General features: G+C 37.0%; 2 protein-coding genes, 1 long non-coding RNA gene and 1 other non-coding gene across 14 annotated transcripts in view; 2 read left to right on the plus strand and 2 right to left on the minus strand.

Annotated features, from left to right (window-relative positions):
* LOC143224939 (cAMP-dependent protein kinase regulatory subunit-like) overlaps positions 1–27,997 on the minus strand; it is a 193,322-nt gene that overhangs the window by 107,654 nt on the left and 57,671 nt on the right. The window lies entirely within an intron of this gene.
* On the minus strand, positions 4,326–13,662 carry LOC143224936 (uncharacterized). The gene is made up of 3 exons (XR_013013519.1): positions 13,281–13,662; positions 9,027–9,344; positions 4,326–4,825 (listed from the first exon to the last, which is right to left on the minus strand). It is a non-coding gene; the product is annotated as an uncharacterized LOC143224936 (long non-coding RNA).
* Positions 9,215–22,554, plus strand: LOC143224935 (dorsal-ventral patterning protein tolloid-like). The gene is made up of 2 exons (XM_076453430.1): positions 9,215–9,353; positions 19,282–22,554. The coding sequence occupies exons 1-2, from the start codon at positions 9,284–9,286 to the stop codon at positions 21,615–21,617; spliced, it is 2,406 nt and encodes an 801-aa protein (XP_076309545.1). The 5' UTR covers positions 9,215–9,283; the 3' UTR covers positions 21,618–22,554.
* Positions 22,507–22,580, plus strand: TRNAR-UCU (transfer RNA arginine (anticodon UCU)). Its single transcript has one exon. It is a non-coding gene; the product is annotated as a tRNA-Arg (tRNA).

The following is a 27,997-nucleotide window of genomic DNA, read 5'->3' on the forward strand; positions in this document are numbered from 1 at the left end:
TGTAACAAGAGAGATAAAAAAGCAGTGTTACGTGTAGCACCTATAATATCAGGTCTCATAAAACAATTTTGTAACACAGTTTCGTAATCTAGAGTTTCTGTAAACGACGTGTCTTACAACACAGTTTCACTGTCATCCCCTAACGTTAAGTTTTAACACGAAACAGGACTCCTTTCTCATAATTTTGTTAACAACAGATCCCATTTAATTTATTCTTGCAGACTATATTTTAACATCACTGTTCTTCAAGTAATTTTATATCTGTCACTAGGTGTCTACAAAATTTTGTGTACCAATACATATGATTCAATGACTAAAGGTTTTACAACTCCAACATGCCAAATTAAGCATTTTCTTTTGTACAAAATCACGTGCAGTTGAGACTTTGTAACTGGTTTTGTAACCTACTCCATACTCTGTAGCTAGTTTAGAAACCCCCTCGATTCTCTGTAGGTAGATCTGTAACCCACTTGATTCTCTGTAGCTGGTTTTGTTCTAATACGATGAAGAGACTATTTGTTTCTAGAAATCTCAAAATGTTTTGTGTAATTTTGCGATATACATGTCTCGAACAAAGTTCTTCTTTCATTATTGCTTTATATTCTAAAGTTTTACTCATTCCATTATGTTATCGTTGAGACATAAATCGTGAAACAGAATCATTGATTCGCTTACCGGAATCAAAGTGTTACGTTATACAGACTCGGGTCTGTCAAAAAACGAAAACCTTCAACAAATTCATTCAATACTTTGTTTGTTTCTGCATCTTGAAACTTGTCATGTTAATTCATTTTATTTCAAACTAATGTTCCCCCTTTTAATATTCATGGGTAACGTACTCTTTTCAAGACGCTTTGGCTTGGCATAGCCAGGAGGGTTAAGGCGATCGATTCGTAATCCTAGGGTCGCGGGTTTGAATCCCCGTCGCACCAGACATGCTCGCCCTTTCAGCCGTGGAGACGTTATAATGTTACGGTCAGTCCCACTATTCGTTGGCAAAAAGAGTAGCCCAAGAGTAGGCGGTGGGTGATGATGACTAGTTGCCTTCCCTCTAGTCTTACACTGCTAAATTAGGAACGGGCAAATAGCCCTTGTGTAGCTTTGCGCGAAATTCAAAAAACAAAACAAAAAAACAGAACGCTTTATTGTTTTCGCGATGAAGTAATGTACTAAAGTGTCTGTTCCGTCTTTGTAAAGTCAAATAGTTATTCAGATCAATTTAAATGGCTCCAAAGTGAACTAAAATGAAACGGATCGAACCAGTTATACTCGAATGGAAAAAATAAAATAAAAATTTTCTTTAAACAACGTCATTTATCAAATCTACTGTTGTAATAAAGACAGTAAAGAAAAAAGTTACACAATAAAACAAACTGTTATCACTGCACTTGAAAATCACCCGGAGATTTGTTATTTATAAACCAAGACATCGAAAATATTTGTTTTCCCGCGAGATAGTGAAATTGTTATGGAACACGTGCGCCGACACTCTAGTTGGAAGAGCAGCATGGCCTACTTTAGGAGAGTTTTGTGGCAGCGTGTGCTGACTCCTAAAATCTCCGACCAGGAGACATGCTCGCATTACTCACCTCCATTAAGAACAAAACGATCTTCAGCAAGTATGGGCTTAAATTACAGCACCGTAGATTGGCGTTATTGGCTGGAATCGTTAAGGCTTAACTACTAGTGACTTTCTCTCATCAGTTCCAATTGGACTTTATGGTGATAACATTGTCAAGAAAAGGGTTAGAACTGTCGATTGTAGCGCCACTTCTCTGATTAATACATCTGGATATCTTCATTAGCAAGCCTTCCACCTTGTGAAAGTCTGACCCCTTAGTGATCCTGATTAATGAAAGGGAATGCCATGTTATTTGATGACTTGCTGAGGGGGGGGGGGGGATAAACGTGTTCAAGTACTGATCTATTTCTTAAGTTTCCTAATGCTTTAGGTGGTGTACCGGACACAACACAAGTAATAATTTAACTGATATTTCAACTTTTACTTGTTGGTACATCAGAGTTTAATTGGTAACTTGAGCAGATGTTCCAACATAAGTATAATATTAAGATACGTCAATGGTCCACTTTCACAAGTAAAAGGGAGCACAAACAAACGAGGGTTTTCAACTGAGTTAACCCTTCAAGTACCAATAAACTCCGACGCTTTTTATTACACATTTTTTATCTAATTCTTTTACGTAGTAAATTGCTTCTGAATTAATGAATTTGTTAATTACAGCGTTCCTAATAAATATAGCAATCAAACACGTGCACAAGAGCAAACAAAACTGGTAAGCTCAGTTCTTTACACTAAGGTTAATAGAAGACAAACATCTAAACAAACTTGTTACAATTCAAATATGCGGACCTCACTGGGAGCGAATGGTATAAAACGAAGTCGCTTTACGAGGATTAACTGATGGCGCTTATATAAAAGCCAGTGATATAGATTATTTTTAAAATTTCTGTTTTCAACATCCATTGTCCACAAAATCCCATGTACCGTAAAAGATGTCTAATTGTGACATCTGGTGGTTTTTCTTTAGAGTAAATTCGTAATTTCTCAACTTCCACGTGACTGGAATTAAATGAGGAAGAAGCAAAACACATATTTATAAAAACGTGTATCAGTTTAAAAGCAGGTAATGAGATAATGTACACTCTTTCTGCCGTAAGCTTTAAATGAAAATGAGAAACAAAAGAAAAGTTCGGGATTCAGAGTTTAACCTTCTTAACTCTAACTTTGCCTCCTTTCCTTATAATAAAAAAGCCTCTCCCTTCGGGACTCACTAATAATAGAGTGACTGAGCCTAGGGTTTTATAAATCAAAACTTGACACAGAAGAACGGGTAAGAAGAACACAAGAGCTATAAACCTCAGGCTATCATAAATCATGTTGGGCTGGAAGATACTAGAAAAAACGATGATATATTTCGTTTTTTGTTTCAGTTATTACATTAAGTTTTCGAAATATTTGAATAAAATTGGACTTAACAATGATAGATTGTGTCTAGCATACTACTTGTAAGCATATTTTAGATGTCCTTCTCTGCCCAGGCGAACGTAACTCATTCTAGCTCTATGATATAGTTGTAGTTGTAAAGTCTTGGTTTTAAATTTCGCGCAAAACTACATGAGGGCTGTCTGTGCTAGCCGTCCATAATTTACAGTGAAAGACAGTAATCACCATCCACCGCCAACTCTTGGACTACTCTTTCGCCAACAAATAGTGGGATTAATCTTCTTATTATAACGCCCGCACGGCTGAAAAGGCAAGCACGGTTAATGTAACGGGGATTCGAACCCACGATCTTTAGATTGCGAGTCGAGCGCCCTCACTACCTATTCATGCCAGGTCCAGTTGTAAAGTTATCATGCAGTCAAAACGACACATTCTACTTTCTGTTCTTTTAACAATAGGTCTTTGAAAATAGTTCCGGTAAAATTACTTGAAATGCTACATTTTTTCTAACTACTGGTCTTTCAGCTGTTGTTACTACATAAAGCACAGTAAGTTTAACATTATGCCCTTGTAAAATTTCTGGTCACCTGAGGGATGTACGGTTTGTTTGGTTTTCAATTTCAACAAAGCTACACGAGAGCTATCTGCGCTAGTTGTCCCAATTCTAGCAGTGTGAAACTAGAGGGAAGACAGCTAGTCATCAACACCCACCGCTAACTCTTGGGCTACTCTTTTACAAAAGAAGACATTATAACGCACCCACGGCTGAAAAGGCGTACATGTTTGGTGTGACGGGGATTCGAACCCGCGACTCTATGATTAGAGTCGATTACCTTAACCACCTGACCATGCAGGATCTCGTCGAAACAATAAATTTCAAACAGTTTGTGCAATGCTTAAGAACGGTTTTAACTTTCCTAGTATCGAAAAACTTGATAAATTGCTCGAATGAATAATGTATATAAATAACATAACTAATTACCACATTTGTTTTCAACTCTGGAATTTACGCGTGGAAGAGAACACTGTGGATACTTACTGGCTTTAGAATTTGTGCCCGCCTTTATCTCCTAGTAGCAAATACCAAGGAACTCCATAAGTTTTCTTATAAAAAATACATTTAGGTCCTCATACTGACTTTGAGTGAAAGCCAGAAAGGAGTATCATAAAGCGTACATACTATGCAGTGATTTTCAAAGTGTGGTCTGAAAGAGTCCTTTAGATGGTTCGTAGAGTAGTCCAAAATGGAAGTCACATCAAAGCAGCCCCATTCTTCTAATTAATTCTGATAATTTTGTGTATGTGTGTGGTGACAAGCAAAATTGGGTGGGGTTTTTCCCCTGTCGAAGTAAGTTGCGGAAGATAAAGTTTGAGAACCACCGCTTTAATGAATACCCTTATTGATGTTTATCAAATACATTTCTAATACAATAAAGATGGTGTCTCTGCTTGATGAATACCTTCACTGATGTTTATCAAGTACATTTCTGATACAATGAAGATGTTGTCTCTGTTTGATGAATACCTTCACTGATGTTTATCAAGTACATTTCTGATACAATGAAGATGTTGTCTCTGTTTGATGAATACCTTCACTGATGTTTATCAAGTACATTTCTGATACAATGAAGATGTTGTCTCTGTTTGATGAATACCTTCACTGATGTTTATCAAGTACATTTCTGATACAATAAAGATGTTGTCTCTGCTTGGTAAATACCTTCACTGATGTTTATCAAGTACATTTCTGATACAATAAATGAACATCTTTATTGATGGTTACCAAGACCATTTCTGATGCAGCAATTGTTGTGCCTCAATACTGGTGGTAGCACTGTTCAGTTAGGAGAACATAAGATGCTGAAATAAAGGAAAGCAGTAATCGAAATTATACTTCCAAACTGTCAATTTAAAAGAAAATCTGCTTTATCTTAGATGATATAAAAATGTTTAAAAGGATTAAGAAATGCCGGTTCTCCATGTTATCTAAAATATTAAAAAATGTTTTAAAAACTTGTGAAAAATGGAGAAGAAAAATAGCAAATAGTTATTTTCAATACACCTACTAATCATCATAAATCAATGTACTTTTGGAAAACAATCTTAAACATGTAAATCAGCAAGTTACGTGAAGACTATATTCAATATAAAGTTGCGATAAATCTGTGTGTGGAACTACATTTTGACATTGTTTGGCGGTGCTCAGGTTGTGTGATGCTACCGAAAACTTATTTTTTTTGAAGGATTTGCATCGGCCCTTTCCAGTGCAAATTCATTCTTACAATTATATGATAAAAATGCGTTTACGTCGGAAATTTGAAATTTTGCAAGACGGAGAATATCTTGATATTCATTGGCATTAGGAGGCAAAGGGATATGGATTAACTTGGAGATCCAGGACCATTCAAATGAGAGACCTGGAAGAAGACATACCTTAATGTTGATAAGAAAAGTATGACATGTTGTAACAGGTGAGAATCTATCAAACACGAAGGTCAGTGGAAAAGTCATCTATGTGTCTCAAACAATAGTGTGCAGCATACTTAAAGTGTGTCTCGTCTCAATTCGAAGCCATTACAGTATGTGATTTTCAAGAAGAGACTCCAGTCATAACTTCCATTCAACTATTGCACATCTCAAGCCACTGGGAAATAAAAGAGATATCCATGTTATTCCATAGTATTGAAGAAATACTGGTCAAATCAGTGATGTAGTGCGTATGGTTGGACGATCAGTCTGTTTAAACAAGTGATAGTACTCTGTCATTCTCGTACATTAAACGGATTAAGGAAAGTTGAAAGAGAAGAGTGATGTGCTTAGGATATGACAGCTTTACAACGGAACCTTTTAGAAATAAAAACACGTTGCTTGGTTACTGTCAAGATCCACTTTCGTCAAAAGAGAGCAAGACCAGTCATGGAGACATGGACCGTAACAACGTAGTGAGATTCCCAAACCGTTTCGATAAAGATATTCAACCCTCTGCAAACTTGCTTAAAAGACTATTTTATTAAAAATTAAAACGAATTACCTCGATAAACATTTGAAAATGTTCTACATTATTTTCGTGTCCAAAAGAGTTTACTTTGCCTTTAATGTTTGTTTGTTATTAATTTCACGCAAAGCTAGACGAGGGCTATCTGCGCTAAGCGTCCCAAATTTAGCATTGAAAGACTAGAGGAAAGGCAGCTAGTCATTACCAACTCTTGGACTACTCTTTTACTAACGAATAGTGGAATAGACCGTCATAATATTACACCCTTCGGCTGAAAAGGCAAGTATATTCCCTGGGACGGGATTTAAACCCGTGATACACAGATTGAAAGTCGAGCGTCCTAATTACTTGGCTATGACTTTGCCATTAAAGATTGTTACTAATTTAATGTACTTACACAATGAAATATAGGCTATTAACATTAATAACTAAAAGAGAAATAAAATAATCCGAGAACTTTCGAATTGTAGACTTTCCTTCGGTAACTAGAGCACTTTCGAAAAGTGTACTTTCCTTCAGTATTATTTTTGAATTTCGTGAAAAGCTACTCGAGAGCTATCAACGCTAGCCGTCCATAATTTAGGAATGTAAGACTAGAGGGAAGGCAGCTAGTCATCACTACCCACCGCCAACTCTTGGGCTACTCTTTTACCAACAAATAGTGGGATTGACCGTAACATTATAACGCCCCCACGGCTGGGAAGGCGAGCATGTTTGTTGCGACCGGGATTCGAACCTATGACCCTCGGATTACGAGTCGAACACCTTAACACGCTTGGCCATGCCGGGCCCTTCCTTCAGTAATCAGAGTACCTTGAAAAGTAGACTTTCCTTCGGTAACTAGAGCACTTCCGAAAAGTGGGCTTTCCTTCAGTAAACAGAGCACTTTCGAAAAGCGGATTTTCCTTCAGTGTATGTATGTTTTTTTCTTATAGCAAAGCCACATCGAGCTATCTGCTGAGCCCACCGAGGGGAATCGAACCCCTGATTTAGCGTTGTATCTATGAACCCACGACTCTTAGATTACGAGTCGAACGCCTTAACACGTATCGGCAATGCCAGGCCGAAGACACGGAAAAATCGATTATATTAATTCTAAGAACAGCCTTAGTAATAATAGGGATAATTTCGCTATAAAAATAATAAATTAATTTATCATCTCTTAAAAATAAATTACGTAAACCATTATTCTGTATGAAAATCGCGTTTGAGTAAACTTTGATTTTTATTGATTAAGAAACTCCACCCAAAAAGTTGGCATTTAATATTTTAATAATCCATGATTTGATTATTGCTAGAAAAACTTTTGAAATTATTCTTTATAATAGTGGTAGCGATAAATAAAATAATTATCAATATTTTTACTTAATTAGATAATTGTATATATCATCGATTAATATAGTCTTATAAATGACTTATTACCACTAGTAACATCAAAGACGTCGGAACCAGAGTTGCTATTTGATTAATATAACAACCGTAAATTATATCAATTTTCTAAAGGACATGCCTCCAGATCCTCTAGATTGAGCTGCCTATGGCTCTACAAGTACCTCCATAGTTTGTATTTTGTTTCTCCACCACTTCCCCCTGCTAGTATAGCCGTAAGTCTACGAGTTTACAACGCTAAAATCAGAGCTTCGATTCTCCTCGGTAGACTCAACAGATAGTCTAACGTGGCTTTGCTATAATAAAAACACACACTCGATGATGTAAAGAGGGTTAAAATATTACTGTTTTTAATTTTTCTTAAAAGAATTCCTGCTTTTATTATTCATAATTTTGAATGTTTTCATGAATAAAATTATTATATGCGAAAGTGTCGTCATAGAGAGGAATCGAATCCGTGATTTTAGCGTTGTATCTTTGTTTGCAGTTTAAGCGCATAGTTACACAATGGGCTATCTGTGTCGTGCCCATTGTGGTTATAGAAATACCTTGTTATCAATGTCAACTATGTGTGACAAGTTATTACACAAATGATTTTATGACTTATAATGATGATAATAAAAATTTAAACTATTAGTTATAGTAAAACAAAAGAAGGAGAACAACTGATGAGGGAATCCTCAATAGATACAGCGACCTCCCCCAATTTTTTTCTATTAGCTATATTTATGAGCGCCAGCAATGTGGGACGCGCATTTACCTATTTCGATTTTATTACCCATCAGGATCTCTACTAGCCTACCCTTAAACTAAAATTATTTTAGGATAAATTAGAGTAAATTAATCTACGAAATTTTTGGCGTGATCAAATACACCAATGAAATGGTTTGACCACCTGAGTCCAAAAATAAAAAATGTAATTAGATCTCAAGTCGGTCGGAAGATGACGGATCCACAAGCTAAAGGTTTGTTTGTTTGTTTTTGAATTTCGCACAAAGCTACTTGAGGGCTATCTGTGCTAGCCGTCCCTAATTTAGCAGTGTAAGACTAGAGGGAAGGCAGCTAGTCATCACTACCCACCGCCAACTCTTGGGCTACTCTTTTACCAATGAATGGTGGGATTGACCGTCACATTATAACGCCCCCACGGCTGAAAGGGCGAGCATGTTTGGCGCGTACGGGATGCGAATCCACGACCCTCGGATTACGAGAACACGCCTTAACGTGCTTGGCCATGCCGGGCCCAAGCTAAAGGTTTGTACTTATAAAAACTCAGAGCCGGTCTATGAGCCACTTTGCCGCTGCTTAAAGAAAAAAAAAAGGTTAACAAATACAACGTGTTTTTGTTTTTTAAATAGTCGTGGCGGATGTACAAACTTGTTGCTGTGTATTATACTTTCTCCTAACCTCACAACCACGTGTCATTTCTAAATGTTTTTCTCGGCGTCTTTGGTGGCATGTTTACATAAAGCAGAGGTATGAGAAAGCCATGAAAAGCCACCTGTAGCTAACAGCAATTCTAGGTTATCGAAAAATAACAGGCTGAAATTTTTTGTAGTGTTGAACGGGAAAACATGACGATACCGATTGAGGAAATTTCCTATACTTCAAAGTACTAGCTGTGTGAACCCTTCCACATGCGTGTTTGTATATTGTACAGTTTGTTTACACGCTCACCCTCTCTTCACTCGTTCTTTGCCGCACCTAAAACTTCCCGTCCCGCTGTAGATCGGCCGGCAGTCAGTTCTGTTCTGAAAGTATTATTTTTCCCTAAGATCGAAGAGAATCGATGGCCCCAAAGTAGCACGTTCTAACTCCTCGTGACTGATATAAATGCAACTTAGAGTGGTGGACTGAGACGAGACACGCTGGCGTGGCCACTCAAGTCTTGACTCCTGAACTGTGTCCTCGACAGCTCGTGCTATCTGCTAAAAATGTCTCTATACCGCTACGTTTTATCTCTTCTTCTCTTGTTAGGAGCGTCTGAGTTGGCTTCTGGAAAAGGTAAAAAAAAAAACCTGTTCATTAAGGCTGTGTATAGAGTTTGTGTTAGATTTCTGAAACTATCTGGAGACTGCTTCAACTCCGGCATGGGTTAAAGTGTTATTGTTTTTTTCATATATATATTATTATTAGGAACGTTTTTCAGAAATAAACGATCAGCTACAGTTTTCAGATACTGATTTCGATTCAGAGAATAGTTTTAAGATACTTTATTGTATTGCAGATAATGAACAAATAGGATCCAAGTTGTTTATGAAACTTACTATTTATTATTATGTACATGAAGAATTATTTCCATTCTTGTTTAATATCTTTAAATAATAAATTATAGATATGATATTTTTGGATTTGAAACAATACATATTTTTCACAGTAAGTTTTTGCACTCGAAGTCGATTTTTCATTTTTTTCTTTTTTTTTCGTTTTGTTTTAAAGTTAAAACTCGCAGTATACTAGGTGGCGTTTTACATTACTCAAATATCTGGAATAATAGTTTGTTTGTTGGTTTTGAATTTCGCGCAAAGCTACACGAGGGCTACCTGCGCTATCCGTCCATAATTTATCAGTATAAGACTAGAGGGAAGACAGCTAGTCATCACCACCCACCGCTAACTCTTGGGCTACTCTTTTACCAACGAAGAGTGGGATTGACCGTCACTTTATAACGCCCCCACGGCTGAAAGAGCGTGCATGTTTGGTGTGACGGGGATTCGAACCTCGATTCGGGCCGAATAATAGTTATGGTAATTGTTTTTCAGACACACTGTACTACTACAAAAAGCGTAAAAAACAGCATAAACCGACGTTTTTTGATAAAATGAATATTTTACCTTTTACTTTGTCCAAAACGTCAGTTTTTGTGGCTTTTATTATTTTTAACGGTTATGGTATTGACTTTTAAACACAAAACTATTTAATTCTTTTGTCGTGTTAAAAATGACATGCAGCTGTTAGGGTCAGTTGTGAAAAAAAAAATACAGTGACATTAGCTGGATAATAGGCTCAAAAGGTGTTTTTTATTTCATAGTGTATTTGTGCAACCACCTATCGCTACTTCACGTGAAAACTACACGAGTACGAGTAAAGAAAATAAACGTCACAGGACACATCCGCACGAGCTGGATAAGCCCTGAAATTCTATTACTGATTACATATGCTGTCTCTTTATCTCTTTCACCTACATAGTAAATAAAAACAACAGTTTGTTATTTTGTCATTAATATCACGATAGTACCTAGTTGTGAGGACATCGAGGTCGTGCACTCGGTTGTTTTTTTTTGTTTCTGTTTGGCTTCTTCCATACACTTACACGTAATTGGAAATTATAGCTCGAATCCTAAGTTGAACATCGATAGCATATTGGCTGTGGTCATGATACTGATTCAAATAGCTGAAAATAAGATAATATTTTATCTACAGTGTGTGTTTTGTTTGTTTTTATCACGCCTACAACTCAAGAAGACTAAAGTACAGAATGAGGTTCAGAGTGATGTTAGGAAATAAATTATTTCGAAATATAACAATTACTTATAGAATGGTTTGATACTCAGACAGCGCTCGGCTCGTAGTTTATGAGTTGTGAATTGAAATCCTATCACCGAACATGCTCGACCTTTTTCTGTGGGGACGTTATAATGTGACTATCAACCCCACTATCCGTTGATAAAAGAACAGTCCAAGAATTGACGGTGGGTGGTGATGAATACCTGCTTTCCCTCTGGTCTTTCATTGACGAATCGGGAACCGTTAGAGCAAATAGCCCTCGTGCAGCTTTGCGCAAAATATGACAAACTGATTTATAAAATGTTCTTCAAAAACTCTTCCTGTTGTGTTTCGACAAAATATTAACTCAAAAACTTTGTCTCCAAGACTGGAGTAACATGGGAAATGTTTTAGTAAAGAGCACCGTTAAGACTATATAGGGCTCGGCAAGGCCAGGTGGTTAAGGCACTCGACTCATAATCCAAGGGTCGCGGGTTCGAATCTCCGTCACACCAAACATGCTCGTACTTTCAACTGTGAGGGCATTATAATGTTACGGTCAATCCCACTATTCGTTGGTAAAGAGTAGCCCAAGAGTTGGCGGTGGGTGGTGATGCCTTCCCTCTGGTTTTAACACTGCTGAATCAGGGACAGCTAGAGCAGATAGCTCTTGTGTTGCTTTGCGCGAAATTCAAAAACAAGCAAACTTGAAACAAACAAATAAAACATTTGCTTCGCTCTCTCAAACAACGCTATTGAACTCTGAATTCAATAAAGCTAGCTTTGCACGAAATTCAAAATAAACCAAACCGAGACTATATACACTGCTGGCCAAAGTCTTAAGGCCAATGAACATAAAGAAAGAATCTGCATTTTGCGTTGTTAGACTTAACCACTTATTTGAGTAGAGCTTCGAAAGATGACAATAAGAAAAGGTAAAATAAAAAACTTTTTAGCATTTAATAGGGAAAATATGAACACTATGAAATTAGCCTAAACACTTGCTGGTCAAAAGTTTAAGACCATACCAAGAAGAAGTCATAAATAGGGTAGGAAATACTCAACAAGAGATCTCAGTAGTGAGTTACACGACCGTCATTGTCATTGCGGATAACTGCAAACATTCGCTTTGGCATGGTCAATGTAAGAGTTTGCAGAAGGCTGACTGGAATGCTATTCCAAGTGGTGTGATGAAGATGGCTTCACGAAGATCATGCACTGTTTGGAATTGACATCCATTTCTACAGACTTCCCCTTACCGTCCACCCCCAAACATTTTCGATGGGGTTCAGTTCGGGCGAACACGCTGGATGGTCCAAAAGAATCACGTTATTCGCCGTGAAAAAGCCCTTTGTCCTGCGGGCATTGTGGATTGCAGCGTTGTCCTGCTGAAAGATCCAGTCATTTCCACATAAGCGAGGGCTTTTAGTGAATATGGATGCTTTCTCCAACATGTCAATGTAGCCAGCTGCTGTTTGAAGCCCCTGTATAACCTAAAGCTCCATTGTTCTATGGAAGGAAAAATCACCCCAGATCATGATGGAACCTCCTCCACTGTGTCGTCTAGAAAATGTCTCCGGTGGGATATCCTTATCGTGCCAGTAACGTTGAAAGCCATTAGGACCATCCAGGTTACATTTTTTCTCATCAGAGAACAAAACCTTCTTCCACTTTTCTTCGTCCCATGTTTAGTGCTTCTCAGCAAAGTTTAACCGAGCTGTTTCGTGGTGTGGAAGGAGTCGTGGCCTTTGAAGACGTTTACGGTTTTTAAAGCCTTTCTCTCGTAGATGCCGTCTTATTGTTCATGAACTGCATTCTGCGTCCGTAAGGGCCTTAATTTGGTTCGACGATCGGCTGGTGTCTTGTCAGACAACCCGTCGAATCCTCCTGTTCAATGCTGGTGAAATTTTCTTTGGCCCACCACTTGAAATTCTCTTTCCGTATCTCTCAGGGCCTTTTAAGAAATTTCCAACACCAGTTTTACTACGCCCAATCTCACCAGCGATAACACGTTGAGAGAGACCTTGCTTCTGCAGCTCGACAATTCTGCCACGTTCAAATTCTGTCAACTTTTTTAGCCTTCGCCATGTTCTGACCCAATGTAACACAGGATATGTCAGTGGGAAATGTTGACAACGCTAAAGCTTGAACACAAATGACTAAATTTCGTTACGTGTTTACCGATTAACGCTTTGTTTCAGTATAGTGTTAAACTACAACGACACCGATTTCTGAGCCACTGCATGTAGAAACACAATCATGATAACAAACAAAAGCACATGCCTTATGTTGTTAAAGAATATGTATGTTGTTTTTAATGCAAAGATACGCCCTGTCTACCACGGGGAACCGCAACCCGAATTTTTTTTTAGTATTGTAAATCTGTGAACTTACAACTGGTTCGCTGGGGGACAAATATCAAATGAAAGTGGAAAAAAAACTTACCTTACTCTTCTCTGCCAAGAAAAGAAATATACGTTTTTAGAATTAATAAAAGATAAACAGGAACATTTAGTAACAACTCTAATTTACCCAGTAGAGTGTGTTAGAAAGCACGTTTTACCAATGATTATTGACAAATTAAGTCATACGTCATTCCTTTCTCTGCTAATTGACTGATGACAGCAATTCAGTAAATTTATCTTGAAATTTCACTTGAAATAACAGGTGAGCAAAAGAAGAACAATTTATAGTTGTGACATTTTCATTCAGAGTCACGTCTTAGTGAGCATTATTTATGCTAAGTGGAAAAGATATTAAAAAATTCGATACAAGTGACTTGTCTAGCGACAATGAATTCACGTTTCTGTTAATAATGCGATACCGAATTTGTTGAACTCTACAGAACTGATAACTGCCAGACCACAAATCACGTGAGTTTCTAAATCTGTAGAGCTAAAACAGAAACGTATTGTTTCGAATGTTTGTTTGTTTGTTTGTATTTTGAATTTCGTGCAAAGCTACACGAGGGCTATCTGCGCTATCCGCCCCTAATTTAGTGGTGTAAGACTAGAGGGAAGGCAGCTAGTCATCACCACCCACCGCCAACTCTTGGGCTACTCTTTTACCAATGAATAGTGGGATTGACCGTAACATTATAACACCCCCACGGCTGAAAGGGAAAGCATGTTTGGTGTGACGGGGATTCGAACCCGCGACCTTCAGATTACCAGTCGGACGCCTTAACCCACCTGGTCATACCGGGCCTTAATGTGTAGAGCTAAGAGAAGAAACTTAGTTTCCAATGGTTTAATTTGTGGAGCTAAGAGAAGAAACGTATAATTCCAATGGTTGAATGTGGTAGTGAAGAGAAAAATAAAATGTACAGCCTGAAACAAGGAAATAAAATTATATTTAAAACATGTGTGGTAGAGAACCTTATTTATTAGTTCTATTCCTAACTAGATAGCTCCAGGTCAAATCTTGGATTATAGCAAATATTATATGATCTCACTACGGAGTTCTAGGCAGAAAATTACATCATAAGTTTATTGTTTAGTTAACAGGATATCATTTAATGTTATCTGCTTAACTTTACTCTTTAGTTAATAGGACATGTTCTGGTGTTACCTGTTCAAATTTATTCTTCAGTTAACAGGATATGATTTAATGTTAGCCGCTTAAATTTATCGTTTCGTTATTAGCATGTGACTTAGTGTTACCTGTTTAACTTTATTGTTTAGTTAACAGGAAATGATTTAGTGTTACCTGCTTAACAATTTTTTTTAGAAACCAACTTGATTTCCCAACCTAACAAACAAAATATTGACTAACTTTATCTCAGTTGAAGAGTGTAGTTAATAGTTTACGTCACTCAAGTTTTTGTGAGATGGGGTTTAGTTAACAGTTTAGTATTTGCAAGTTTTGTATGTTATGAATGTACTTAATACTTTATACAAATTTGGTAAGTTTCGGATGTATACAATATTTTACAATAACGAAATTTCGCAGGTTAAGGCGTGTAGTTAACTGTTTAATATAATAAAGTCTGATTAGTTGTAACAGAAAAAGTTACAATAGTCAAATTTACGAAATTCGATTGTTTTAAACTGTTAAACTAGGGCAAGTACTTAAAAGTAGTAAAGGTTGGTAAGTTGGAACTAGGAGTTCAAAAATTTACTGTAGACAAGTTTGGTAAACTGGGGCCACGAAGTTTAAGTCACGTTTAACAACTTAGTATGTGTATTTTAACAGTTTACAATAGTCAGGTGGGATTCTATGTTGGACGGGTAGTTTAACAGCTTGAAATAGTCTCGTTTAATAAGTTGGTTTGTGTATTTTAACAGAGTACAATATTCAGCTATGATACTATATGGGACGGGAAGTTTAACAGCTTGAAATAATCATGTGTAACAAGTTGGTGTGTGTAAATTTTGACAGATTACAATAGTCAAGTTTTAGATAAACATTTAATATGGTCCAATTTGGAATATATAATGAATTCATTTTATTTACGTATTAACGAGAGTTGTCAGATCTCAAATCATGGCTGGTTTTGAATCTTGACGCTATAGTTTAAGGTGACAAACTTAATTTTGATCTATTTAATATCTTGTGAAAACATAATTATGTTGGGAATCATACCAATATGTTCTTAATCAAAGTCTTATTGCAAAAGGTTCTCACATGGGATGAGACATTTTCTTAAAGCTAATTCTAGCTGCTTGAGTTACACAACATCTTCATGTTACACATAGTTTCATTTTCGAAGATTTAGTTATAAATATAATAGCTCGTTAATAAGCATTCATAATTTCCATTTGTTTCCTTAATAATATTAGAAATATTATTTTATGTAATATCGGCTCTCTCCCAACCATAATACCTCCACCCCAGTGACACAGTGGTATGTCTGTGGACTCGCACTGCTATAAGCCGGGTTTCGATATCCGTGATGGGTAAAGCTCAGGTAGTCCATTGTGTAGCTTTGTGGTTAATTCTAAACAAACTTTACCTTGTGGCTTAGCGTTAAGACTGAATGACTCATCGTGTAGATTTCTTCTTAATAAGAAACGAACAAACAAATAAAAACTGTGTGATATTATAGCTTTATGTTGTATCACCAAAAAAGTTAAAAAAAAGTTTGTGGTGATTCAAAATAAGCACCTAAGATACCCCCTATTCTGAAACTTATTTGTCTGGGTTTCCTTCAAGGCAAAGTTATTTGGGAATTTTGTTCTCACGAAATATTTTATATGTGTAAAATATTCTGAAAGTTTAAAAGTAAAACCTGCATAGAAATAAGCAACATTGACTTGATAGCAACTAAAGTTTCTATCGCAAACGCTCATTATTATCAGTTTTGTTTTAGGCGATTAATAATTTTAATTAAATTAATTTTTTTACGTATGTTTATGTGCAAGTTAAACAAATGTTTCGATGAAACAGACAGCTGAATGGATAAATCACAAACTCTAATATATAAAAATAAAAAACCTGATTAATTAGTTGAATGGGGATTATTACTAATATATAATACTTTAATTATTTAAAATTTTCTTATATTACCACCTGTTAGTACATTCATGAAACTAATCTTACGTAAAGTGGCTTGATAATTTCAATTCACATTACTCAACAAAAGTCAACGAAAATTCACAAACGTCTGATTTTATTGATGTCCTACTATAACGACCTAAGACTGTACATTAATTTGATATATTCTGTAAAATAAAACCTTTTATATTCTAAAACTTAATACAAGAACCATTATCTTTTGAATGATATGAAACCATAAATCCATAACTTAGTAAAAAAAAATCTTTATTATTATTCTGTCTATAAAATGCACGTTCGAATCTCCGTCACACCAAACATGCTTGCCCTTTCAGCCGTATGGGGCGTTATAGTGTCACGGTCAAAAAGTAAAAGAGTAGACCAAGTGTTGGCGGTAGGTGGTGATGACTAGCTGCCTTCCCTCTAGTCTTGCACTGCTAAATTAGGGGCGGCTAGCGCAGGTAGCCCTTAAGTAACTTTGCGCGAAATTCAAAAATAAAGAAACAAACCGCACAGTTAATCCATTCATACCTTTGGTTTTATTTCTGTAAGTACGTTATTTTCATACGTTTATCTAACTTTTCTTATTTTATTTTGGTGTGTTAGCTTTTCAGGTAAAGGCTGACTCTTATGCGTACGTTTTATTTCCAAAAGTAACTGCTGTGTCATCATTATAAACCTTACTGATAAACAACAGTTACTTTTCATATTTTAGAAAACCAAATGAAATGCGGTACTTTTTAAACATTCAAGTTCGGTTCGGTGTCCTAAAATATATTTCCTTGCAACACATTATGTGTCATCAGCATGCTGTACGTATTCAGAGCTCTTTCAGAATTTTAGAAAATTCTTTAGTACAGTGTTATATTGATTTCTCGCTGCTACGTTTGTAAAAAGGATCGTACGCTGGAGTATATTCTTGTGTGGCTACAATGTCTGTGGATTTCTCAAGAAAGCCCCGCATGTATCTCCACAGCCACACGTTTCTGACATTTCTATTCACTGAAGTCCATCCTAGAGGTTTGAACCCCTACCAGGCTAGAAGTCTAGTTAGGCACTCCCACCGCGGGCTTTCATAGAGTATAACTTAGTAGCCAAACCAAAATATTTTCCCTCAGCTGGATATTATTCGTAATTCCTGAATATTTCGTCACAACTGCTTTTCTCCCACAGTTTACCTCTGCTCTCGGTGAAAAGGATGCTCTATGGCCGAGAGAGGTTTCTAGCAATCATTAACAGAGTCTCTTACCGACTGCTTCTCTCATACAGGTGGCTCTTCACCAAGCTTTATTCTCCCCCACCCAACTGTTGGCAAATGAAGTGGAAAAGAATTCTACTGTAACGTCTCCTTACGCTTTCTACTAAGTAGGGCTAGCTGCTGTCAAAAGTTTTGTTAGATCTTTACAATAAGCTTTCTCAAGAGGAAAAGGAGAGCTTGATGGGAGGAAGCCAAGTTGTTGAATGGCATTTGACACAGGGCTCGCTACCCCATCCCCTTTTACAAATCGACCTTGCGAGATTCAAAAGAGTTTTCGAAAGGTCGTTTGTTTCATGGTACTGTGAAAGTGACACGCAGTAAGCAGTTGCACATTAATTAGGTACGAGACAATTATATCACTTAATCAATGTAAAGTTATCAATAACGGGGTGAATGTTGGGTTGTGCAAACTTATTCTCGAGTGAAGAATACTCGGTATTAAAATAAATTTCATTACGAAACTTTAATATAAAAGAACTATCACTTTATAACGAAAATAAACAAACAAAACATGTTCATGTTATGTGAAAGTGGTATAGAATAAATAATTAATCAAGGCAAAAATATAATATTTGGTAGGTTAACAAACGAGTTTATATCAATAGATACTTGTTAATTTCAACACTTGCGATATACACTAACTATGATGGGTGTGTCAACACTATTGGAAGTAGATGTATTATTTAATATCAACATGTGTAGTATATGGTAGATACTATGGTTGTGTCAACATTTCAGGATTTATGAACAAGCCGGTATATTTACATCAGGTGCCTCTGACTCGTTGATGATAAATTTCAACAATAAATAAATAGCAAATAGTCCGCTTATTTCAAAATGATTTATTAAAACAAGTCAAACGTATATATATACACTGCTGGCCAAAATCTTAAGGCCAATGAATATAAAGAAAAAATATGCATTTTGCGTTGTTAGACTCAACCACATATTTGAGTAGAGCTTCGAAAGATGACAATAAGAAGAGGGAAAATAAAAATAAAAAAACTTCTCAGCCCTAAGTTCGAATCAATCCCATACCACAAGATATACCATCCCCCAGCTCTTTTAGCCGCGAATGTGAATAATAATGACAGTCTCTTAGTGTGGATGTGAACAATGAGGTCCTACTGACTGGCCACATCAAGTGTGGCCATCGTAACTTAATAGTAAGAACGGTGACAAATAGCCTTAATAACTTTGCCATAAATACAAATACGGGTATTTAGGTTAACACATTCAAGGATTTCCCCGAAAAAATAGTTGTTGTTTGTTATTAAGCACAAAGCTACACAACTGGCTATCTGTGCTCTGCCCACCACCAGTTTCTAGCAGGGCAAGTCGCCAGATATACGGCTATGTCACCGGAAGGCATCCCATAAAAGGAAAGTGATCATTATTCTTCCGGTTTGGAAAAACTTAACCGTGAATGGATTACATCTGGTGTGAGTTGTTAAAACCGGGGCAGCACTAAAATATATTTTGTTTATTTAATTAAATTATCTCAACTATTTTTTTCTCACAATGTTCAATTTTTATGTTAATTGTTTAAAACTAGGTTTACTACCAACTACACTTATGTTACAGTGGCATGTTTATTTATTTTGCTAAATTTTAAAAAGTCACTTTTCCATAATAAAACAAATTCTCATTGGAATGAAATTCTTATGTAGTAATTTTTTTTTATTGGTTAAGGGTGTAACAAGACAATCAGAACGACTCGAGCGATCCAAAGTCCCCGATTGACCCGACTGAACAGAAACCAGCCAATGACATGCTTCTACAAGTTTGTAAGCTATGCTGATCCGAATAATCCAGGAGTATTTGAGATCACGTTCCGGTCACTCCACATTGGCCGCCAGGTGAACAATTCTTTATGCAGGAAAGGCTATCTACGGATTGAAGATGACCGCCTCCGAGAAGGGCATGCTGGCTACATCTGCGGACGTATTCGAAAGAGCCGAATTTACTTGGCTCATTCGGAGGTGGTGACACTGATGTTTTACGCGGAGCGTTTTACCCGCCACACTTTTTTTAAGGCTCACAGTTCTATGTTGCCAGCCCAGTTCGCTAAAGAAAGACATAAAGAATTGGCAGTTAAAAGCCCCGGTAAACAGATACATGGTACATATTGCGATAGGTTATTTTTAAATTGTGACGGACTCTGTGACGTCACGAGTCCTGGATACCCTGGTTTTTATCCACGAAATGTTACTTGTCGATATGAAATTGTTTTCAACACGACTGACACAAGAGTGACAATAGGGGGTCATTATTATGATAAGTTTGATGTTTGGGGAACCAAGGGTTTCCGTGGAAACCGTATACTTAACTATTGTCCGTATGACTTCCTCCGAATCTATGACGGAGAAGAGCAGGATAGTCCTATGATTGGTACTTTCTGTGGGAGGGGCATCCTGCCCCGGATTGTATCTCGCAATCCAAAAATCGTCATGGAGTTTGTATCCTCACCTGCAGGAAGCATGATAAGTGATGGGTTTTATCTATCAGTAGGGAAGGAGCGCCGCCTACCAGGAAGACCGGGGCAAGAGATCATGAATCCATCCTGCCAATGGAAATTTATCAGCACTCAGGTTTCCCAAGGTTACCTATACAGCTTACGTCATTGGTATCCTCCTCGAACTCGCTGCACGTACAGACTCATCGGCCGTCCTGGAGAGAAGCTCTGGGTTCATTTCATTAGTTTCAACGTCCTACGAGGAAGTCAATGTCGGAATGTCTTACGAATCTTTAACTCCTCGTGGCAAAATCGGTCAGCTCTCGTAGGGGAATATTGCGGTAAAAATCGACCAAACGAAACCCTATTGTCCTTGTCTGAAAAACTATTCATTGAATATGAAAGCATGGAAGGGTCATTTGATGGATCACAGTTTGAATATTCTGTGTATTTTATGTTCCTGAATACAACATCTCCAGACTCACGTGTTCCGAACACCTTATGTGATCAGCTGTTTATGAGTGAACAAGCTTCTTCTGGATACTTCCACGTGTTACCAAACCGGCTTGTCTTACGGAACTCCGAAGTCCAGTGTAAAGTCCAGTTCATGGGAAAACCTTCTGAGAGGGTAAGGCTGACTTTGCAAGAAGTAAAGTTCAATCCACTGAGGCAGTGTGTTGGAATAAGAGAGCCTATATGCACCAAGAGCGATTTCGAACTCACAGACCATTTGTCAGTAATTGACTCTGATGGATCTCACCTTGGATGTTTCTGTGCCGATTTGTCTCGTGATTTTCAGATGGTCTCTTCAGGTTCTAAACTCTCTGTGGAGCTCAAGTTATATCAGTTACATTATCTGGCACATAGGATGGATAAGTCTTTTGTCTTTACAGGCCATTACCAGTTCTTGCAAGTTGGATGCGGCGAGTTCTCTCATAAAGGAATTCAGGGAGAATTAAACTTTCCTTTAGAATTCAGCAAAACCCAAAAAGATTTCCACTGTCGATGGAAAATTGAAACTTCTCCAGGAAGTTCCGTTATGATAAAACTTCCACATGTGGCTTTGTCAAGTAACTGTAGTCTTACCAGCTTGAAGATGTTCACAGCAGTTGATTTAAGCCTACTTCATGAATTTTGTGGAAACCATACAAATATCGAGCTTTTCCCACCCACGTGGCAAAAAAAGAAAATTACTGGGAGAAACGAAAATGTTGTTATTCTTGAGCTTGTATCTAGTTTTAAATATGTCCAGTTCCAGCTTCTCTGGACAGAACTCTGGCACCATGAAGATCCGGAACACCACTGTGACCATCTGTGTCCAGACAACATCAGCTGCATCTCTAAGTCATTGTTATGTAATGGTGTGATAAATTGTCCCGAAACAAATTTCTACGGAAATCCGTTAGATGAAGCGTCATCTCTTTGCCATCAGAAGAACTATATTATCCAAAGCATTTTGGGTGTGTCAGCTGTCTCTATAATTTTGTTAACTGTCTCTTGTCTGGTTATGTACGTTTGGCATCGACAAACTCTAACAAATAAAGACACGTTTACTAACTGTAATAACAATTGAAGTTGCACTGTAAAAAACAGTACACTTAATGTATATAACTGTCTAAGATATTTTTTGTTTTGTATATTTTTTTAGTTATTGTTTTGTAATACAGACAGTAGTTTTATTGTTTTAGTGACGTGTAAACTATGTAGTCCTTTCTTAGCTTGTAGCGTTAAGTAAAATAGAAGCAATAATACAACGCAACTGTTCAAAACTCTAATGAGCCATGTAGTTGGATATTGGAAATGTTACGAACGTCATTCGTTAATGTATAGCTTTGATTACCATAAATATCATAAAACACCACAAGAAACTGACAGTGGTATTACAAGCACTGTTCCTATTCTTTAACATAGAAAAAAAAAGTTGGTTGGTTGTTTGCAATTAAGCACAAAGCTAAAAAGTGAGCTATCTGTGCTATGCTCATTACAGATGTTAAAACTCAGTTTTTAATGCCTCAGGTTGACAGACTTTCCGTTGTGCAACTGGATGGGCTACTACAAGATAGCCCAAAAACTTCCATGTAAAAACAAATCCCGATAGTTGAATCTTTTTGTTTTTTGTAGTTTCATTCTGGGAGGTTTTACCAGTAGTGAAATCTACGTCAATACAAGTTTTAGGTCTCATTTAGACTGTGGTAAATCACCCATAACACTACAGAAGCAAATTAGATTAATTAACAATAACTATATTGTTATTATATGTTTGTTTAACACAAAAAGGTCAAATATTACTTAACGTTTGTACAGTTTAGTTGTGAGCATTGAACGATAAAGGAACTGGGTTATTTGACGACAGGAATAATTAAAGTTTAGTATCATAAGCAGGGATGTACGTACAGCACAAATAACAAACTGGTGAGTGTACATTTAACATGGAACAACATTAATTTGAGTTCCAAATGTGTGTCCCTGTAGCGCAGTGGATAGCGCGTTGGACTTCTAATCCAAACGTCCTGGCTTCAATCCCCCGGCAGGGATGATTAAGGAGGTTTAGGAGCATCATTTTTGGCCCGGCATGGCCAAGCGTGTTAAGGCGTGCGTCTCGTAATCTGAGGGTCGCGTGTTCGCATCCCCGTCGCGCCAAACATGCTCGCCCTTTCAGCCGTGGGGGCGTTATAATGTGACGGTCAATCCCACTATTCGTTGGTAAAAGAGTAGCCCAAGAGTTGGCGGTGTGTGGTGATGACTAGCTGCCTTCCCTCCAGTCTTACACTGCTAAATTAGGGACGCTAGCACAGATAGCCCTTGAGTAGCTTTGTGCAAAATTCAAAAACAAACAATCTCCAAACGTTCCATGTAAGAAACTTCCGATCTACAAAAATCTTCTTTTCTGTAGTTTATAATATCTGATTTGAAAGCTTGTTTGTTTTGTCATTTTTTCTTATTTTCACACAAACAATTTATGTTGGAATCCGATGGAGTTATAAAAAGTGATGCTTATTTTTGTTTTGTAATATTTTAGATCTGTTTAATATAGATGCTTTATATATATTTTTATTGTCGCAACGTCTGGAGCCTTCAGTGATACAGCTTTATGGCTGTGGATTTACAACGCTAAAAACCGGGTTTCAATATCCTTTATGGGCAGAGCACAGAGAGCCCATAGTGCAGCTTTGTGCGTAACTACAAACAGCATCTGGCAATAAGTAAAATATCTTATGTTTTAGTCAGTTTATTTAGTCTCTCGCTGGTACAGCGGTATGTCTGTGGATTTACAACGTTAAAATCGGGGATTAGATTTCCCTCGATGGACTCGGCACGTAACCTGATATGGCTTTGCTATAAGCAAAACAAACACTAATTTATTTAGTTATATTTATATACCTTCTTCTAAGCCCTGACTTAATTTAACCCAAGTATTTATTTGATTTTTTGATCGCAAATTAACATTTAACTAGGCCCGGCATGGCCAAGCGTGTTAAGGTGTGCGACTCGTAATCTGAGGGTCGCGGGTTCGCATCCCGGTCGCGTTAAACATGCTCGCCCCCACGGCTAATTTAGCAGTGTAAGACTAGAGGGAAGGCAGCTAGTCATCACCACCCACCGCCAACTCTTGGGACAACTAACACAGATAGCCCTCGAGTAGCTTTGTGCGAAATTCCAAAAACAAAACAAACAATAACATTTAACAACAGTTTCTTTCGAAATTATTTAAATGTAACTGCTTATGTAAGTATTATGTGCTAAATGTTTACAAGTTGGGGTTGTATAACACGCGTAACTTTGAAAAATGACTTCTGTTTGTTTGTTTGTTTTTAACTTCGCGCAAAACTACTCGAGGGCTATCTGTGTTAGTTGTCCTTAATTTAGCAGTGTAAGACTAGAGGGAAGGCAGCTAGTCATCACCACCCACCGCCAACTCTTGGGCTACTCTTTTATAAAGAATAGTGAGATTGATCGTTACGTATAACGCCCTCACAGCTGAAAGGGTGAGCATGTTTGGTGCGACGGGAATTCGAACCCGCGCCTCTCGGATTACGAGTCGAGCGCCTTAACCACTTAGCCATGCCGGTCTTGGTTTGATTTTCGGAGCAAATTCACATTGGGCTACTCACTCTGTCCTCCGGGAGGAATCCAACCCTGGATTTCTGCGTTATAATTCCGTAGGCTTACCGCTGTTCAATCAGAATGCTGTAATAGAAAAGTAACTATTTCAACTACCTCATAACTAGTTATGTAAACAAAACTCTATGTTGTATTAATGAAAGTTTTACTTCTGACTCATTTCGTTGGTCAGACAGCTGAGTATGAAAGGACAATAAAGAACATTCTGCCTTTTGGGAAATGCTTTGTTTTTATCGATACCGAAGAGAATTATTGAAAGAATGTGTTGTTATCATTAACTTTAGATGTTCACACAAAACTATAAAATTAATTTTGTTTCTTGTTTTTACTCCATTATCTTTCCTTCATTACTCTTGCGATTTTCGAAACCATATTTTTTTCTTTCCGTGTTGTCTGCGTAGTTTGTCTGCAATGTAAAATTTAACTGTCTGAGAGACGAAATATTCAGGTAAGATCTAAAAATACTGATCGCCTGGATTTCATAAGAAATTTTGTTTTATATTCGAGAAAAACACTGGTTTGACGAGTTTGTGGTAAGTTATCTAAAAACATAAAAAACACAACTCCCTCGATCAGCTTGAAGTTATTTAAACTTAGTGCAAAAATCTCACTTAGTATATAGGAGAATTTTAAATCCAAGCACCGAATAAAACTAGTGTACTCACTGTTAGTGTTCTAAATCCAAGCACCGAATAAAACTCGTGTACTCACTGCTAGTGTTCTGAATCCAAGCACCAAATAAAACTCGTGTACTCACTGTTAGTGTTCTAAATCCAAGCATCAAATAAAACTCGTGTACTCACTGTTAGTGTTCTAAATCCAAGCATCAAATAAAACTCGTGTACTCACTGCTAGTGTTCTAAATCCAAGCATCAAATAAAACTCGTGTACTCACTGCTAGTGTTCTAAATCCAAGCATCAAATAAAACTCGTGTACTCACTGTTAGTGTTCTAAATCCAAGCATCAAATAAAACTAGTGTATTCACTGTTAGTGTTCTAAATCCAAGCATCAAATAAAACTTGTGTACTCACTGTTAGTGTTCTAAATCCAAGCACCGAATAAAACTCGTGTACTCACTGTTAGTGTTCTAAATCCAAGCACCAAATAAAACTAGTGTACTCACTGTTAGTGTTCTAAATCCAAGCATCAAATAAAACTAGTGTATTCACTGTTAGTGTTCTAAATCCAAGCATCAAATAAAACTCGTGTACTCACTGTTAGTGTTCTAAATCCAAGCATCAAATAAAACTCGTGTACTCACTGTTAGTGTTCTAAATCCAAGCACCAAGACAAAACTAGTGTACTCACTGTTAGTGTTCTAAATCCAAGCACCAAGACAAAACTCGTGTACTCACTGTTAGTGTTCTAAATCCAAGCATCAAATAAAACTCGTGTACTCACTGTTAGTGTTCTAAATCCAAGCACCAAATAAAACTAGTGTATTCACTGTTAGTGTTCTAAATCCAAGCATCAAATAAAACTCGTGTACTCACTGTTAGTGTTCTAAATCCAAGCATCAAATAAAACTCGTATACTCACTGTTAGTGTTCTAAATCCAAGCATCAAATAAAACTCGTGTACTCACTGTTAGCGTTCTAAATCCAAGCACCAAATAAAACTCGTGTACTCACTGTTAGCGTTCTAAATCCAAGCACCAAATAAAACTCGTGTACTCACTGTTAGTGTTCTAAATCCAAGCACCAAGACAAAACTCGTGTACTCACTGTTAGTGTTCTAAATCCAAGCATCAAATAAAACTCGTGTATTCACTGTTAGTGTTCTAAATCCAAGCATGAAATAAAACTCGTGTACTCACTGTTAGTGTTCTAAATCCAAGCATCAAATAAAACTAGTGTATTCACTGTTAGTGTTCTAAATCCAAGCATCAAATAAAACTCGTGTACTCACTGTTAGTGTTCTAAATCCAAGCATCAAATAAAACTCGTGTACTCACTGTTAGTGTTCTAAATCCAAGCATCAAATAAGACTCGTGTACTCACTGTTAGCGTTCTAAATCCAAGCACCAAATAAAACTCGTGTACTCACTGTTAGTGTTCTAAATCCAAGCACCAAATAAAACTCGTGTACTCACTGTTAGTGTTCTAAATCCAAGCACCAAGACAAAACTCGTGTACTCACTGTTAGTGTTCTAAATCCAAGCATCAAATAAAACTCGTGTATTCACTGTTAGTGTTCTAAATCCAAGCATCAAATAAAACTCGTGTACTCACTGTTAGTGTTCTAAATCCAAGCACCAAATAAAACTAGTGTATTCACTGTTAGTGTTCTAAATCCAAGCATCAAATAAAACTCGTGTACTCACTGTTAGTGTTCTAAATCCAAGCATCAAATAAAACTCGTGTACTCACTGTTAGTGTTCTAAATCCAAGCATCAAATAAAACTCGTGTACTCACTGTTAGTGTTCTAAATCCAAGCACCAAATAAAACTAGTGTACTCACTGTTAGTGTTCTAAATCCAAGCACCAAGACAAAACTCGTGTACTCACTGTTAGTGTTATAAATCCAAGCATCAAATAAAACTCGTGTACTCACTGTTAGTGTTCTAAATCCAAGCACCAAATAAAACTAGTGTACTCACTGTTAGTGTTCTAAATCCAAGCACCAAGACAAAACTCGTGTACTCACTGTTAGTATTCTAAATCCAAGCATCAAATAAAACTCGTGTACTCACTGTTAGCGTTCTAAATCCAAGCATCAAATAAAACTCGTGTACTCACTGTTATCGTTCTAAATCCAAGCACCAAATAAAACTAGTGTACTCACTGTTAGTGTTCTAAATCCAAGCACCAAATAAAACTCGTGTACTCACTGTTAGTGTTCTAAATCCAAGCATCAAATAAAACTCGTGTACTCACTGTTAGCGTTCTAAATCCAAGCATCAAATAAAACTCGTGTACTCACTGTTAGCGTTCTAAATCCAAGCACCAAATAAAACTAGTGTACTCACTGTTAGTGTTCTAAATCCAAGCACCAAATAAAACTCGTGTACTCACTGTTAGTGTTCTAAATCCAAGCATCAAATAAAACTCGTGTACTCACTGTTAGTGTTTTAAATCCAAGCATCAAATAAAACTCGTGTACTCACTGTTAGTGTTCTAAATCCAAGCACCAAATAAAACTAGTGTATTCACTGTTAGTGTTCTAAATCCAAGCATCAAATAAAACTCGTGTACTCACTGTTAGTGTTCTAAATCCAAGCATCAAATAAAACTCGTGTACTCACTGTTAGTGTTCTAAATCCAAGCACCAAATAAAACTAGTGTACTCACTGTTAGTGTTCTAAATCCAAGCACCAAGACAAAACTCGTGTACTCACTGTTAGTGTTCTAAATCCAAGCATCAAATAAAACTCGTGTACTCACTGTTAGCGTTCTAAATCCAAGCATCAAATAAAACTCGTGTACTCACTGTTAGCGTTCTAAATCCAAGCACCAAATAAAACTCGTGTACTCACTGTTAGTGTTCTAAATCCAAGCACCAAATAAAACTCGTGTACTCACTGTTAGTGTTCTAAATCCAAGCATCAAATAAAACTCGTGTACTCACTGTTAGTGTTCTAAATCCAAGCACCAAATAAAACTAGTGTACTCACTGTTAGTGTTCTAAATCCAAGCACCAAATAAAACTAGTGTATTCACTGTTAGTGTTCTAAATCCAAGCATCAAATAAAACTCGTGTACTCACTGTTAGTGTTCTAAATCCAAGCATCAAATAAAACTCGTATACTCACTGTTAGTGTTCTAAATCCAAGCATCAAATAAAACTCGTGTACTCACTGTTAGCGTTCTAAATCCAAGCACCAAATAA

The sequence above is a fragment of the Tachypleus tridentatus genome, chromosome 9 (assembly GCF_004210375.1).
Source record: "Tachypleus tridentatus isolate NWPU-2018 chromosome 9, ASM421037v1, whole genome shotgun sequence".
Classification (NCBI taxonomy): domain Eukaryota; kingdom Metazoa; phylum Arthropoda; class Merostomata; order Xiphosura; family Limulidae; genus Tachypleus; species Tachypleus tridentatus.

What these genes read in the sequence shown, in the direction of transcription:
- LOC143224935 (XM_076453430.1), top strand. Translation starts at nt 9,284, where the DNA reads ATGTCTCTATACCGCTACGTTTTATCTCTTCTTCTCTTGTTAGGAGCG. An exon ending in TGAGTTGGCTTCTGGAAAAG is followed by an intron (nt 9,354 to 19,281) that starts GTAAAAAAAAAA and finishes TTATTGGTTAAG; the next exon opens with GGTGTAACAAGACAATCAGA.